The following is a 17606-nucleotide window of genomic DNA, read 5'->3' as shown; positions in this document are numbered from 1 at the left end:
TATTGCCTGGCATTTATTGGTATGTTTACATGCAGCTCTAACATATTTCACCTGGAGTTTGTGATGATGACACCAACCATCACTTGATTCCTTGCATTTAGAGAGCATTGGTGTTATGAAAAGGGCTTACAGATACAGGATGAGGAACATCTTGTTTACAAGTACATTTTCTTGGCAATCAGTGGTGGTTAGAGAGGAAATGCAAATAGTCTGGTGCAAGTTCAATGGGGTTTCAGTGAACGGATCTCTTTCAGAATATTCAGGGCAGTGGTGGGGCCTTTTACTGTAACAGGCCCAGTATACACAAAAGCAGTAACGCTTGCTGCTTTACTCCCGCTCTGGTGAATATCACACAGATCCATGGTCAAGGCAGGAAGGATGGTTGTTCCCTAGTCAAATACAATCTGGTTTTATTTTGTCATCTTTGAGGGGCTGTGAGCTCAAATGAAATAACTGACATCTAAGCTTATTTACACGTTGCCCACAGTGCGATATTAGCAGCTCCCTAAGGAATTGCCAAGTGATGCATTTATATGTGAAAAATATATTTTTTTTCCACATTCATATGTGAAAACACCTGTTTATAGTTGACCCTCAAAGGTGTGCTTGTCCGTTGTTGTGGAAGTCACAGGAAATGCTTGGCACAGTGGCATTTCTCCTGGTGTGTGTCCTGAATGCGTGGGGTGAGCTTTCTGTCTCTAATCCAACAAGCTGTAATCAAAAGCCTTGTGCTTAGAATAAATCCTTGCAAACAGGAGGTTGATGTATTTGTTTGCCCTGTGGCGAATGGGCTCTGCTGCCAGGCGAGAGCCTGCTTGTCACTCCTCGGACCCTCGCCACCTGGCCTGCAAGAGACTGGTTGGGCTGGGCAGGGTTAGGATGCTCATCCTTTTGTGTACGTTGTGTCCTGCAATGATGTGCAGCACTGCCCTGTTAATCTGCGAGCCTGTAAAATACTGCTGAGTGAGTGAGGTTAGGTGAAATCATACCTTGGATGGGAGGCTTCCAAAGTAAATACAAAATACCGTGTGACATGGGAATAAGTGGGACTCTTCTTTGTAGAGGGCAAATGTGTAATGGTACAGGGTCGTGCTGTCTCTGTTATGATCCTCTTTCAGATACATCATAATGTAAAGGCATTGAGCAGAGAAATTAGAGAGTCTTTTGGCATCCTGAGTCTGTAGGGAGACTCCAGCCTGATTCCAGTGACCTAATTCTGCCGTTCTGAATTCCGCCTGCAGGTTTTGTTAGAGAGGGGTATTTTCCTGTGTGGTTCTGTAAAGCAGTTTTGTAAGATTTTTTTATATTTTAACAGACTGTATAGGGATCCTGCTGTAATGTTCACAGATAGCTTTATGACTTTTTTTTGATTGTTTTTCTTATGATGGATGGCGCACACATCAGAAAAGCAGCCTGGAGACCACTTAGCTTTTCAGATCCCATCCCTGTCCTTGGCAGTAGTGGATGTCCTGCAGGCAGGGGATGCTACAAGAAAACTGGAGGGTCCTCAAGATTTCAGAAATGGGTTCTGCACATCTTGTCTTTAAAGAACTAATTGTTCTCCCTTTTACCTGGGGGAGAGCCTTTTGGATGTGAATAATATGGCTCTGGTGAAAGGAGGGGCTTCAGCTGCAGTGACTCCAGCCGCTGCCGGGTGCGGGAGGTGGGATTCCTGGGCAGCCAAGCCCCCTGGTCCCACACTGCCCGTGCAGCGTGCTGCTGCAGTGCAGGGAGGGGTGGGGGCTGAGTATCAACTTACATTACACTGATGTGTAAATTCTTTCAGCAGAGAGTGTATTTCTGAAGTACAGGGAAAACAGGCTGGGAATATAGCGATATCTCTTGAGGAAGTAATTTCTCAAGCTGAATTTGCTGGTTTTTCTTCCCAGATCTATCGTTTCCCACTTCTGCCCTCTGGGCCACAAAGTGTGTCCCTGAGAGTTCTGGAGGAGGGAGACGAGCCCTCGGAAACCGTGCTGGCAGTTGTCTTGTCTTCCCACACTTGCTTGGGTTTAGCAGCTTGGGATTCTCTAGGCACGGTGAGTGGTAGTGCCAACAGGACTCCGCGTTTGCCAGGGCAGGGCTCCTGGAGTAGTGGTACTTGTAATGCTGAGGAAATGGAGTCAGCATTTTTTTTAATTAAAAGACGGAGGTGTTTGAACTTGACACATCCCTCTCGTTCCTTCCCTTTCTCACTTTCCTGCCTGCAGTGCCAAATCTCTTCAGGGAAACCCAGCCAACGCTAATCATTATTCCAGAAGCATACGCCTCCTCTGCTGTCGTGTCGTCTTGCTCCTCCCAGGAGACTGTTCTAGATGACTACAAGCCCTTTCCACTCCACCCCCCCCTCCCGCTATGTGCTGGAAAACTTGTCACTGTGACAGTTACAATACCCCAGTTTTGACACCTGACGATGGAAATCGCCGCATAATCATGAGTGTAACAAATATTGAGGGCCTTGTTTGATTCTTATTATGCTGTGGCAAAGTTTTCTACCCAAGCACCATTTTAAAAGCAGAAGCACTGTAATAAAGAAACCTCCTTCCATATTCTTTCCACAGAACCTTGTCATTAAATAGTCAATTAGTGTGTTTTATTTTTATTCTCTCCTCCACAGGTTCTGTATGCAGAAGAGTGTCAGACTGGTGCCAGGAGTCACACTGGATTTAATAGAGAAGTAAGCCAAATTTTATGATTTTTTTCCCCTGTTGCTGTTAATTTCCTCGTTATTTCTAGCATTTTTCTTATTTGTCTGCGAGGAAGTTTCTTTGGAAAGCTTTTCATAGGGTCTGCGCCTACAGTATTTGTCGTTTCTTGCCTTACTGTGTGCTGCTGAAATAAGCAGTGGCTGTAAAAGGGAGCAGCGCTGCAGGGGGTCCGGCTGTGCTGGGGCTCCGCTCAGCTTGGCAAGGTGGGTCCTGTAGCTCCTGCCACTTGTGCTGTCACCCCAGACCAGCCAGAGAAATGGCAACTGCAGACACAGTGTGGCCACGTTCCTGGAAGTGCAGTGCTGCAAAGCTGTGCGTGGGGCTGCTTTTGGTGTGGGTATTGACCCACTGTTTGACCCAGTGCTCCCAATGGTGGGAGCATTGACGCAGGAGAGGTGCTCGCAGCCCTGCGAGCTGTATGCCCTGCGTCACCAAAACCAGGGAACAAACAGAGAAGCAGTTAACCAAAAATGCCATTTGTCACTTCATCGCTATGCTGTCCTACTGTTCTTTGTCTGATAGTGTTGTTATGTTTCAGACTTAACACCATTGAAACATATTTTAATCCTTTTATCCAAGCAATATTTGAGCGTAATTACTGGTTGGCAGGCAGCTGAGGCAAACTGATTAACAAAGACAACTATTCTTTAAATTCTGCTTCAGTTTATACAAACAAGGTAGGCTTTGAAATAATAATTGTCCGCTGTATCTCTGCTGTTTTTTAAGATTGTTTAAAAAATATTTTTAAAAAGGGAAGCGTGTTCTTAAAGACAGTGCAGTAGATGCTTGCAGCCACTAGACACAGCAGTTCTGTGCTCCCTGCAGACTGTTTTTGAATGCCCTGTTCTTGGAACATTGATACACACACACACACAAACTGTCTGGGAGTGATTAATTAAAGATCATTCATTCAATTTCTTAGAAATTCTGACTCTAGAAATACTGTTGTTGAGATTAGTTAGAACTCTTCCGACGCATGGACACCCAGAGTCCAGTTACCTTTTGTCTGAGATGAAAATTGTAGAATTGAAGGGCATCCTGAAAGGGGCTAAGAGAACAGGAATCTGGGTAATAAGCATGAATTCTTAATAGAAATATATTATCATACTTCCTTGTTTTTTAATAAGCTTCTGCATGGTGTAGCAAAGTGCAGCAATCTTTCATCGCGTATGCTGCCAATAGCGAATTATCTGTTATAGCTAAAGCAATGAGGCTAAGATTGCATCAGCTAGAATTTCTTGTTCAGTTTTTGCTTTAGTAAATCATTCCACGTTAACTTGCATGTTTTACATTCAGATGAGATTAAAAATGCTTCTCAATGGTACTACCTCTTCCACAATACATACATTAGAGTAGTCAGGCTCAGTAGTATTTAGGTATTCAATCATGCTAATTTTATACATGCAAATTTGATTATCCTATCTCATCTCAGTTGGGGAAGCTAAGCAACGATTCCTGTAAAGCTGTATTTCAGAGGCACTAATCTTACCAAAATATTTTTTTCCAGTTTACAACTAAAATAATAGAGACAGGACCCCATCTATCAAAGGAAGTGTTAGGGCAGTTTTCAGGTATGTCAGTCTAGGAAAAGATCTGCCACTGGATACTGTTTTCTCTGAAAACTATTGTGAAAATGTGGTGGGGTTTGGTTTTCTTCTGGTTTTAAGGAGATGAGAAGCAGGAGGGAAGTCTACCCAGGGCATAACCTTGCTGTGCCTGCATACTCAGAGGTGTACTAACACATTTTTTTGGTGTGAGGAGAACTGATTGGCTCATCATCAGCGTGGACTGAGATCACCTCAGGCCACTAAATAAATGTGTTCCAGAACAGTGACTGTATTATGTTAATTGCAGTTAACATATTGCTATGAGAGTGTATCTAACCAAAGAACATATGGTGAGGGTCAGTGAAGGTCTGAGCCAGGTAGCTCAAGAGTCAGCTTCACTGAACGCTCAGATGTGCTGCTGAGTGTTGAATAAATGATGGTGTACTGGCAAAAAAAAAAATTTTCTTTAGTGTTCTTGTTGGTTAATACCACAGCACACTGCGTTCTTTAAAGGCTGTCTTCACAGAGAATGTGCCAGAAGTAGGTTCCTGGTGGATAACAGATATTTAAACCTCATCATCTTAACCTGCTACATATATCAGTAACAGAAAACACATGGTTTTTATTACAGTCTTGAGATAGGCCTAGAATGCTTCCTGGATTGCCAGTGTGTATATTGTAGTTTATAATTTTAGTTGTCTTTAAAACTGGGGAAAGAGTTTGTATTGCAATTAAGCTGCAGACTTTGAGACTAAATTAGGCTGTACCTTCTTCGAAGGTCTCAGATTTCTAATTATCTAGGCTAAACCAGCATCCTGATGAATAAACGTGTGGTGTATCCTGATGTGCATTTATATTACAGAGCTTCTGAGATGAAGCCAAATTAATCCCTAGCATAGAAATAAAGATCTTTGCTGGAGCCAGACAGTAAAATGCAAAGAAAAAAAGGAAGGAAAATTATGTTGCTGAAGCACTAGGAATTTAGGAACCTCTGGCTGCCACTTCATAAGACTTTTCAGTGGCAACATCAATGTCAGGCATTCCTACTGCCTTGTTTGGTCTTTTCTGTTTGATCACGAGCCAACACATCATCTGTGCTGGGGCAACTGGTTGTGTGGCTGCTGAGTGAAGTGAACTGGGGCTTTGTTCTGCTCTTTAAAAATTTTGGAAAAAATCCTAAGGAATGGTTTAACTTGATGTAGGGTGGGACTACAAAGCTGGGTGCCAAGAATCAGGGATGTACAAGAATGCTTTAATCTATACTGCTGCGTTAGGCTCCCTCTCCTCAAATCCCATTCTCAGGCACGTGTGAATGGTGTATTGCTTTCCTGGGATTTTTCCCTGGGTCCATTTTGCAGAAGGACGAAATTCTCTAAACAAAAATCCCCGTGATCTGAGAGCTGTTCGTGCTTCTGATGGAGCCACTTAGAAGACAGTGTTTTCAAATGGCCATGTGAATATGGTGCCACAACTCACTTTTACAAGTGGAAGGGAGCCTAGTCCCTTGCTGTCAGGGTTTTGTGACAAAGGACCTTTTCTGAATGTCAGCTCTGTGTCACGTAGGCAGGAGCAGTGTGGGAGAAATTTGTCTTGCTGCAGCGTGTGCTGTTGCTGTTCCGAGAGCAGAGAGCCCATCTCTAGGCTGTCATTCACCAGCACAAAATCCATTTCTAAAAATCACTATAAATAACGTATTTGAGACTAGAATTAATTTTTGTTTCCACTTTAAATATGTTGAGCATCATGGACTGGAAATTATTAGTGTTTCAATGTGCATTGTTTATTGATAAGTAATGGTTCAGTAGGAGCCCATTTAAAATAGGAAAAATAAAATCCCAAGATATCACACGGCAGAAGAAGTGTAATTGGAGAAAACACAGAAATTTTACTGTAATGTAACAAATGCCCTTGGTGCATGCTCTCAGAACTTAGCTAAGTTACTTTCAGGATGGTAAATTGGAGGGCAGGTGAAGGAGAGCAGCTGGTTAGTATCATGTTTTTTTGGGTTTCTTTTTGTTCCCCCAGGTGATTCTAGCAGCAAATACCAGCTACTCCCATCCCTTTTAGTAAATTGTCCTCTGCCAGGCTGGCATGTGTGTTGTGGCTGAGGAGTCTGGGTTAACATTGCCCTGAGGCTGGACCAGCATGACCCAGAGCAGCAGGTCAGGCTGAGTGTGTTGGAGAAATGGGGAAGCCCCGGGCACTGCTTGGGGCTAAAGGAGTATTGCTTTAGCACTTTCCCTCAAAGTATAACACAAACAGCAGCTTTTTGCTAACTTTTTGAAGTTGAGCACATCAGTCTCCAAAAAGAGTTTGTTGTGTGGGAGGTCCCTGGAAATGATAGTTTGTCTGGAAAAGTAAGGAGGACAGAAACTGTTGAAGTATGGTAGCAACCTTACAGACTGTGCTTGTGTTTAAATAAAATTGTTGTTGCTGTGTAAGCACATGAGGCCAAATGCTAAATCTAAATAGTATCTCCAACAAGAAAAAATATTGTCTTCTAAAATACACTGCCTGCCTGATGCGAGGAAATACTGCCAGAGCTGCTGGTGTTTAGGGTTGGCAGAAATCAGCAAGATTCATAACTAGATGGAGAAAGACATTTGATTAAAATAAAGAAGTTCTCTTGGTTTCAGCAGTATTAGGCAGGGGGAAATACTGTTACTTCTTGGCCAGGCAGCTGAAGGCAGAATGCTAGTTCTGATGTTGACAGGACTGTGTTCTCTCTCTAGCAGGTCCGTGTCATCACAGCTGCCACAACTTAAGATGTCTTTGCAGAGGTGTAACCAACCAAGTGCTAGTCCAAGTTCTGAAATACTGCAGCCTGTTTGTTTTTTTTTTTAATATTTATTATTTTATTTATAGGGGAAAACTATAATTCCTAGTTTGCCTTTAGATCTAGGTTAGGCAGCTTTCAGCCCCTTTATTTTCTCCTAGAAAATTCAATAGAAGGCGTTAGAGCAGATTTCAGAATGTGCTTCAGTATTACTAGCCACAGTATAACAAGGACGCTGTGCCATGCTACCGGTTGGTAATATATCACTCATTAGTACTTGAGTTGAGGAAGAAGTTTGCTTTCGAAGATGTTATCATGAAAAGTTTCTCTTCCATGATAAAACTGCTTTTATTGAAATGGAGTATTTAATTTTATTGTCATTGTTACAGAGTATCAGTCTGTAGTGTAGGCAAAGCCTATTGTAAATACAAATTGAAGATCATACTCAAAAGGATGGTTTTCATAGCAACACTTCTTTCATATCTTTGTACAGACAGATGACAGGCTTGAACACTGGTCTACAAAGCTTTACAGCACTCTCAAACAAATGATTTAAGCACCTCAAACGTTTTGTCTTAAGTAGTTTGCCAAGGTTTCAGGAGCCCAGTGATGGCATGCCTGTATCACTCATGTTGTTTTGTGGTGAGGACGTGTTGGTTTTGAGCACGTTCACTCTGTTGATCCTGCCTAAGCAGCTCTTGCCAGTTCAAGATTTTCACAGCATGTATCCTGCCTGCATTGCTGCTACACCATTTGCTATGGTATATGCTGTCCCGTTTTTTTTTCCTTGGGAGAGTGAAAAGTGAAATATATTTATGTTATTTTCTTTCCCAAAACTAAAATTACTGTGAATGTTCGCAGGTATGTGTCAGTACCAAAGCGTCTTGTTTTCTGAAGTCTGATACTCATATCCCAATGTTACACATTGTTATATTCCAAAAGTAGAGATAATGATGGAGCCCATCCGAAGGGAAAACCTTGCATCCTTTGAGGTAAATGTTTCCCCTGTAATTAAAGTGATTCATGGGATTTTGCTAAATTTCTGACAAGGACATTGATGGTTACACCTAGCGTGAGCTCTTTAGTGACCCTGACATTTTGTAGTCTTTGCTTTTCACAATAGACTGCCGTGATTTAGGTCTCTGTGAAGGCGTCTGTCAGGAAGTTGATGGAAGAAGCAGTTGAGAGTCCAGAGATGTTAAATTGCAGCAAGCAGCTGAGACGACTGCCAGTTTTTCCTTTTCTTCCTCTCTCTCAAAAACAGTTTTCACAAATGAGGTCTGTTTTGTCCTTACTGTCAAAGGCTCTCGCTGATTATCAAAGCTTAATGTGAAAGACGTTAGGAGAAGTGATATCAAGAAGACAGCAAAATTCCTTGTGGGGAAAAATACTTTCTGGAATCATGTGATGTTCTGGTAGTATAGATGCACGCCCAAATAGAAACTAAAAGAAGCTTTAGTTTATAGCTGCAGGATGGATTTGAAAGAGCACATTGTATGAGGGAAATGTACTCACCCCAAAATATTTTATCTGATAAATGACGTTAAGTGAATTTCTGTAGTGTAACTCTACAAAAATAACAAAAGGAAAGTGACCTCTACTTCAAGAGCGGTATAGAGGATGGTGGGGTGGAGCATAACTGATTATTTCAAGTAAATCTGTAACAGTGTGAAGAAACAAATAGGACTTTGCCATATGTGTCTCTTGGGACTTTCTCGTGTAGGTTGGTGGTGGTTATTTGAACACAGTGCTGCAGTGCAGCTCTCCTAGCTGGGCCGGGAGGTTGGTACCTCTGAGTTCAAGTGTGTGGAGATGGAATTCATTCAAGGTGTTTAGCTGATGGTCGGCTGATTTGCTGTCCCTATCATGAGCATGTTTGAAAGCAATCTGAGAGTTAAGAATCGTTCTTCTGTTGCCTTTGGAAGCTTAAACTTTAATTCCCAAAGGATTAACATCTACTGTTGTTGAATAATACTGTGTTAAAAATCCCTTCCTCGGATCACTTGGCTTGTCATTTGAGTATTACAAACTGTCCTCCAGTTTCTGGGATGAGAGTTTGAGCAGTCCCATGTAGGAACAGAAAATACATTGTGTTTATTTTCATCTGCCGATTTATAGTGCTGACTGTTCCAACTTTAATTGATTCCTGTGTGCAGCATCGAGAACAGCCCTGCTGCCAGTTTCCTTCTAATGGCTGCTTTCTAGTGCCAGTTCAAAATCTGAAAACTCTGGTAGGGTTTTGGGCAGTTATGGAAATGTATTGCCTTTCATTCTTCTGCTATTCCCCACGCTCTCTCTGCCCTCACCATTAACATCTAATGCATAGGTTTCAAAGTGCCGAACAGCGTTAATCTTCACAGTGCTGGAGCTAGGTACAAAATTAGTATCTTCCTGACTATATGTGAGGGCAGAAAGAAAATGAACTTACCTGATGCCACATAAGATGTGAGACTGACATCCTGTTACGTTTCTGCTCCTTGATTGCAGTCCCTCGTAGATAGCGGTATATTCTATGAGTCTTGCAGCCAGCCAGCTTAGAAAGGACACTCGTATGGTGAAAAAAATACCAAATGCATTTAAAAAGCCAAAATGAAATCTATACTATGCTAATGAGTAGAAGTCTATAAATACAAAAATGAGAAGCATACCTTGTTGCCCAAGAAAGTAAATATTCAAGTCGCAAGGAGTTTCTAATGTTGGGCTGCTAGCAGCTGCTTTGGATTTCAGCCTGTCATTCCTGCCTAATACCATCAGTAAGATGTGTATCAATTCATGATCTGCATTTAATAAAAGAGAATTTAGTATGAACTGTGTGCAGAACTCGCCATCTGGCATAAAGATTCAAACTCTACCATGAAACGCCCTGTTTCTGTTTCTACTGAAAACTGGCTTGAAAGTGGCTATCAAATGGCTTAAGCTCAGCATTTGGCTTGCTAGGGAATCTCAGCAAGGATCACTTTAGTTTCTAATTAATAACATTCTGACTTATGAAATACTGCTATTTTGCTGCAGAGGGTGTTCTGCAATGCAAATATTTATGTGAAATCCTCACAAGAGCAGTTGTGTGGCCTTGTGTTCCCTCTGTTTGCTCTGGGGGATCAGTTAACAAATGCGGTTTCAGAGATGTATATTTTTCCTCTGCTATCAAGACAGACAGGAATTTTTTAATAAGCTGTTAATTTCCAGCTGGTTTAGAAACTGTATTTATACAAGGGAACATGCTTCATCTGAACCTGCATGGAAACAATACTGCTATGCATATCGGAAGAGTAAGTTGCCATAGAGAAAGCACTTGCACGGTGTAGTTTGATTATTGTAATAATTGAAAACTTGTTAGAGAAGGGAAGCTGGGGTGCATTAAAGCCATAGGATGTCTTACCAGGCTGGGGGCATCCCCACTCCCATCCCATTTCTGGTATTTTCTCAGGGGGACTGAAGTTGGGTGAGAGTGCCAGGTTGTGTTTGTGGATTTGGGTATCTCAGTACTAACAAGACAGGCCAGGACCAAATCTGTTGGTCTTTTTTTTTTTTTTTTTTTTTTTTTCTTGCTAGGTTTTTTTTTATGAGAATCAAATAAGCATAAGAAAGCTGATCAGGATGGAGGCAGAAGCTGAGAGATACTGAAGAACAGTTTACAGCCACTTTTCTTCCTTTAAGTAGCGTTGTGCCTGCGTTGACCTTGAGGCATCGTAGACTCTCGTTTGGTCTCTTCAATCACAGAAACCAGATCGTGTGTCAGTTCTGCAGTTTCTTTGGACCTCGTGTCTTATCTCACATCTTATTACAGATGAACAAACACAATAGGAGATTTTCATTCAGCTCCTGGATGAAATATATTTGAGTGACTTTTTTCAGACTACAAAAAGCAAGATCCTGGACCCTGGATTCTGGCTTTCCTAAGTAAACTGGTGTTTCTTTGGAGTGCGTTGGGTTTTGTTTGTGGTTTTTACTACTTGATTCGTCTTCATGCAACATGGAAATTCTACGTTTCACAAATGCAGAACGAAAGAGTTCCTTTTACCTGTAGATATCACTGTTAAAAACTTCGTGAATGTATTGCTGTAAAACGTCAGAATCCGAGATTTAAGGGACCTGCGTACTGCTGCCAGTGCTTTTCAAAGAGAGGTTAATAGCTCAGGTTTTCTTAGAATCTTCCAGTAAATGCAGGTTGTCTTATAGCTAAAATATACACGCGCACACACACTCACACACACACGTGTGTGTTTGTCCATGGATGGGTATAGTCATAGAGAGGCTTGCACTGTGACACACCAAGACATTCCATCAGTCCCAGACTGCTTGTGTATACAACAATAACCCTCTGGTTTTAAGGGAGTGCACTTAAAAGCATTTATTAAATGCTCATGTAGTACGCAGCAGGATTATCCCAACAGAATCACTGGGTGGCCCTCCACTTTTTTTCTTTATTTGAGGAAGGGGATGCCTCTATGAGTATTTCAGGTTTGTGCATGATCTGTGTTATTTTCTCCTATATAAAATATAATCTTAAAAAACCCCAAAGCCAAACCCAATCCTTTGCTCGCTTTCACTGCATATCCTAAGTATGAGCAGGGACAAGAGTAGATCTCTATTTGGAAAGCTGCCATCCCTGGTATTGATTAGTGACACTACTTTAAATTATTTAATAAAATTAGCAATTGGACTCAGTGTTTTTAGTACCTTACTACACCAAAAATAGACTCCTGATACATATTGCTGACATGATTTTGATGTTCTTAGGGGTGAAACTACATCTGCAGTCACAGGCTGGGTAGATAGGCGTATTGACCCAGTGGAGGAAGACTACGCGATGCTGAGGGTGGCAGGACAGCTTGCAGCAGTGGCAGTGCCTGCTGTCTGCTTCCCTCGCACGCTGCGCTGCCGGTCCCCTGGCTCGATAGGGGAGAGGAATTCATCCTCTTTGGAAGCGGTGGGGAGAACACAATCAAAAGAAAATAATTTTAGCTTATTATTTTATAGGCATGTAGGTGCTGTGATGGTGCAAATGGGTGAGATCATGAAGTGACTACACACAGGATGTGTAGAGTACCTCTGCGCAGAAACCTGGATTAAGTAAATACTTCTTCCTAGACAAGCATCAAATCTTGCATATAGCCAGCGAGGGATAAAGTGTGGAGCCTCAGTTTGTGCTGTGGCTTCGCGATGGGAGGGCTCCAGAGTGCAGCATTCAGCAGCATTTTGGTTTGTTAGAAGGTGCTTTTCAAAGTGATCTGTTTCACTCTGGATTTAATAATGCCTGATTCACAGAACTGAGAAAGAATATGTCTTTTGTTGCTGGGCTTCTGTGGGGTACTATGTTAAATTAGGTTAAGGAACTGACATTCAAGTGACTGATTTCCATGAATGCCTGTGTGTTTATTGGAAAGTTCTTAATTGCAGAAAACATCTCCTATTTGAATGAAAAGCTGCTGATCATGCTCAAGACGTTTTTAGCAAGATACTGTTTTTGCACCTGCATGCAGTACCGATGGCGATGCAACAAATCTGTAGACAGCTAAGCACTAAAGTCATTAATTCAAGTTTTCAAAGAATCTACTGGGTAAAAAACTGTGTATCTTTGTAAGAAACTGCAAACATGCTCCTTGGAAACAAGCAGCTACCACGTGTAGCAGGCACGTGCATGCTCTGGTCTAGACTTAAAAGATAGCTTAGCTGGAATGATAAGGTGAGTCTTGCTGGGTCATGTGTCTTCACAAACAGCCAGTACTTCACAGCAACAGGGAGATGTGACGTACGTGCATTACTATTAGACAATTTTTAACAGAAGAACTGTGTTTTCTGGCTGTTCGGAGCTTTTTTGCGGTTTAAAAACTAATAATTGTTTTGTTCTGGAATATGATCACTCAGTAGTTCTTACAAAGGGATTGTGAGCATACAGTTTGTAATGTAAATTGTATTTATTATTAAATATTTCAGCAAGAAGTGAATAATAGATAAAATGAAACAGAGTGGCGTTTGCATGCCAGAAAAAGGTATTTCCATTGCTTCTCAGAAATCTACATCATCTCTGTATCTTCCCAGATATTTTCCTTTAGCTCAGTTATACATAAAGAATTTCTTGTTTATCATCCTTTATCTGGCAATTCATCTCGCAAACAAATACTAACGTAATAGATATTGGATAAGGAAAGTTTGTCTTGGTTAAGAATTAAGGTTCTGGAAATACTGTCTTTTGTGAGCCTTGAAGGTGTGCACGTGTGTGTGCCTCAAGAAACCTGTGGGTTTTAATACTTGGGGTTTTTTCCCCACTTGTAGGATTCCTGGAAGACTGAATGACAGGAGAACTCCCCTGGGAGAGCTGAATTGGATCTTCACCGCTATCACAGACACTATTGCATGGAATGTCTTGCCTAGAGGTAGGACTTGAACAGGTAAATCAAGTTTTCATCAGAAGTGAGCATTGCTTATTCAAAGTAGAAGGATGAAGAGTAAGATAAATGAGACACTGAAATAAGGAGAAAATTAAAGCCTGATATTGAAAGAACAGATGAGACTGGATTTAAGGCTAGTTAAATTTTTTAAATTCACTCTTTTTACCAGAAGCGTTTGAGCAACCTGATCATTAGAAACCAGAAAGCTTTTTTCTGGTGCTAACATGATTCCTTTAGCTTGAATCATTTTCTTTCTTAATGTATTTGTAAAAAAGCATTCTGTCTTCTTCCAGCCTTTGTTAGTATCATAAATAAAGGGATTTTTCCTCTTTGCTGATAAGGAGGTCTGTGCTTCCCATGAGTAACTTCATCCCATTTCTCTACCTGTGTTCCAGAAGTACAAATTCAAAGCGGAGCATGGGCGCGCATATTTGTAAACAGTTTTCCAATTATGCTCTTTCTAATGCTTAGTACAACGTAAATTCTTCTTTGTGGATATAGAAGATAGCACATTGCAATCTTTCAGGATTCATTTTGGCTTCTCATAAGCACATCAAACTGCCAGTTAACAGGTGTATAGTTCTTGATTAAATGGTACACAGAGGTCCCTTTTTCCCTCAGTAATTTCCAAAAACTTACTCAGGCTGAGTTCAAGTGAAACACCAAGAGGGGAATTTTATCCAGAGAAGGCAAAAAGGAACCCAAGGTGTTTAATTCTGTTTATGTAAAATGGAGAGTAACTGCAATGCTGTAAGGGAACTCAGAAGGCAGGATTTCCTTTTAATAGTTGTCATATCATGTCACTGCAAAACTGCTGTAGATTCCTCGTTACTGGAATAAAAGATTAACATGTTTTAAATTATTTTTGCATGTTACCTAAGGTACACAAAGATGTGCATCTAGTAATTCCTGCAATCTCTTGGCAGATCTTTTCCAGAAGCTCTTCAGGCAAGACCTGCTTGTGGCCAGTTTATTTCGTAATTTTCTCTTGGCAGAAAGAATTATGAGATCTTACAACTGTACCCCCGTCAGCAGCCCTCGTCTACCTCCAACGTACATGCACGCGATGTGGTAAGTCCCAGCCAACAAGTTACCCTTGCACCAAGGCTGTGCGCTGACGCCTTAAGGGAACTTCAGGTGCTGTAGTCAGGAAAGATTGTTACTACTTACACATCTATGCAGTGCTTTACTGATTGAGTCGGTGGATCAAAAATGAAACTGCATGTGGCAGCATAATACCCACCTCCAAATGTGTTTTTTCTCTGTGCATACATAATTATACTGTGATTCTGTAATGCAGAAGAGTCAGGTCAGCCATGTAACCTTCCACTCCAAATAGAAAAGAAATTGGGTGTTTGCTACCCTTATTTCCACAGAGCAAAGCTAGGCGCCTGTGATCGTGAAGGGTGGGGAGGGCTCAGCGCCTGAGGGAAAAATTCTTCAGTTGCATTGTTGAAGTAGAAGATATTTTTTTTCTGCAGAGTTTATCTACTTTTACTATTGCTTTTAAGATGATTAATAGAAGCGGAAGTGGCACAGTTATCGAAAAGCTCTTAAATATGGTTTTGACTATGAAACAAATGTCCCACGAATAATAGTAGTATAAATAATAATAACATAAATGCACACTTTCATTCTTTTATTCAGTATGAATAAGAACAGGACAGTTCAAAATTTGGCTAAGTACAAACCCAGTACAGACAGGCTAACTTGGCTCCTGTAGGAGAAGACGATCGCTGGGTAACTTGCTAAAAGGCTGATGAAATGACCGGTAAAGGTGGCTGAGTGGCCTTAATTTGCCTGTGTTTTCAAAATCCTTTTGATAAGTTTCCCCAATAAAACTGGGGAGGAAAATAAATTGTAGAGGAGGTATGAAGTGATATGATCAGTGCAAAACTTGCTAGCAGCATCAGTGAGTTCAAATTATATGGCGTGGTTTCTCTAAGAAGTGGAAGCAAGCTAACAGCAGGGAGCCCTGCCAGCATTTGCAGGTGCAAGCAGTCATCAAGGAGTCATTTGCTGGTAATACAACTTTGCTTTAATTATTGAAAAGCATGGAGGCAAGAGGAGAGGCTTTGGATGGAATTATTAGCATTTGGGCAGCCTTGCTGAATGTACTGTGTGTTCGTACGTGGCAAACAATGTTCTTATGTGCTTTGGATTAGCAACTTTTGAGGAAAATTGGTTTAGTCATTTGTAAATATGGTGAATTGTTTTATCATTGTGTCACATGAGGGACTGGGATGTTTGTAAGTGAAGAGTAGGAACAAACACCAGAGTTCCCATGGTGTCTTTCAGATGCTGCTGCTGCTAAATGTGGCAGAGCTTGAGCCATAGAACTGTGCTTTTCCAGTTGCCATAGAGTGGAACATGTTTTTGCAGAAATATTGAAATTAACCCAGTAAATTTGTGGAGTTATTTATAGTTTGCTTATTTCCAGCATATTAAAAACTTCTATTTCCAGTTCTTTATGGGAATAGAATTCATGCTTGTTGCCAGCCTATTAGAAGCCTATATTTCTCATTTCTTATGGGAATATGACTTGGAATTGGTGTTGCCATCCATGTGCTGAGCCACAGGAATTAAACTAAGATGACCTGGATCCCATTCTGTACCTCTTAGACCTGCATGGTAGCAGGATGGATTCTAGAAACACATTCTCTTTGCTTGTATTGTAGTTCTTCTGGTACAAAATGGTGCTGTTTAATACCTTTGTGAATCCCCTCAGACTGTACCATAGGATAATGGCATTGTTGCTGCTATTTAGGATTTGCCGGAAGAAGAAATTCCTTAAGAAAAGTCACGTGCAGGGCTTTTTTCCTTGTGAATCACAAACACTAGCAAGGTAGACAGCAAGCGAGCAGAGAATCCCTTGACACACTTTATTCAGTGTCCTCCAAAAAATGTGCAGTTTGAAGCAAATCTAGCAAAGGGGAAAATTCCAATTTTGTCAGAGGTGGCTCAGTTCATTATTATGAACTTTTAGTAAGCACAAATTTAGAAACTAATTTAGAGCGCGTTTAAATATTTTTCTAAAAATAATCATCTGCACTTACCTCTCGCCTTTCATTCAAGAATTTTCTAATGGATCCCTGATCTGAAAAACCTCCAAACCCATTTTACTGTTTAGATAAACTAGGTAATGTGACTGGAGAGCAGGAGAGTTGGCCAGAGGAGTGTTGAAAAGAATTGAAACTTCAAACAATGTGATCTGACGATCACGTTGACTCCACATCTGCATTGTTACGTGGTGCATGAGACAGCAAGTTTTTCCTTTTTGCTGTTTGATTGAGACTTTTCACAGATCTTTCATACCCAGCATGTTGGACAGTGTTTTGGGGAGCAAGTCCTGGCTGCCACGTTGTCAGCACTAGCTTGATCTGCCTGCAGTGGGTGAGAAGCTCCAGGGTTCTTTCCTACAGTGTGAAAAACATGTAATTAATCCAAATAGTGGCTCTGGTGTATATCAGCCAGTGCTCCTCAAGGATCTGACTTCAGACTTTGAGGGACTTCTCTGCCCCTTGTTGTCTTCCTTCCCTCCTCTGTGGTCTTTGGCCTTTATCTATCTGCGTGGCTTCAGGACCTCATGCACTGTGGACCTGTGTGCATTGGGTGTGCGTCCCTGGCTCAGGGTTTGGTCTATTCCTTGCAGCCAAAGTGGTGGTGTGATGTCGTACCTTCTCCAGTATACATATGCATTATTCTCCTCTCTTTCATTACCCTCTGGATGCTCATCTGGCTTCCTGGGCTTTGCTCCTCCGTTCGCAAAGGTAACGCAAGAGGAGCGTGTTCCCTGCTGCTACGGACACAAGCTGCATGTTCACAGCCAGTGACTAAAAATGGGACCTACAGGCAGATGTAACTCATATCTCAGCAGAAGGCTGACTTGAGAAGCAAGTTGTTCATTTTATGTCCGTACATTTTTTGCACCATCTTTTGCAGAAGAGGCATGAGTAAATGTCAGCATTTCAGGGACTGCAGCCACATACACGCTGTCTCTTCTGAACTTTGCATACAGTGCCCTCATCTCCCTTCTCATCACAGCAGAGCTGTGAATTTGTGCTCGTGGTGCTCTGCGCCAGCCTTGCAACTCTTACTGGGAACATCTTGCAGTCAGTAGAGAGGGGAAAAAGCAGAAACAGCTCCTGCCTCATGGATGCAGATGGGCTCCTGAGGTCAGAGC

At 41.5% G+C, this 17606-nt stretch overlaps 1 protein-coding gene across 4 annotated transcripts in view; it reads left to right on the top strand.

Annotated features, from left to right (window-relative positions):
• Positions 1 to 17606, top strand: part of RPTOR (regulatory associated protein of MTOR complex 1) — a 174221-nt gene that overhangs the window by 77776 nt on the left and 78839 nt on the right. For all 4 annotated transcript variants that reach the window (XM_080375032.1, XM_080375031.1, XM_080375034.1 and 1 more), the window contains 3 exons: positions 2618 to 2677; positions 13308 to 13408; positions 14350 to 14494. In XM_080375032.1, coding sequence (XP_080231158.1) covers positions 2618 to 2677; positions 13308 to 13408; positions 14350 to 14494 — 306 coding nt within the window. The remainder of the gene's footprint in view (positions 1 to 2617; positions 2678 to 13307; positions 13409 to 14349; positions 14495 to 17606) is intronic.

The sequence above is a fragment of the Falco punctatus genome (assembly GCF_963210335.1).
Source record: "Falco punctatus genome assembly, chromosome: 1".
In the NCBI taxonomy this organism is placed as follows: Eukaryota; Metazoa; Chordata; class Aves; order Falconiformes; family Falconidae; genus Falco; species Falco punctatus.
Note: the sequence above shows the minus strand (reverse complement) of the source record. Positions and strands in the feature narration are given on the sequence as shown.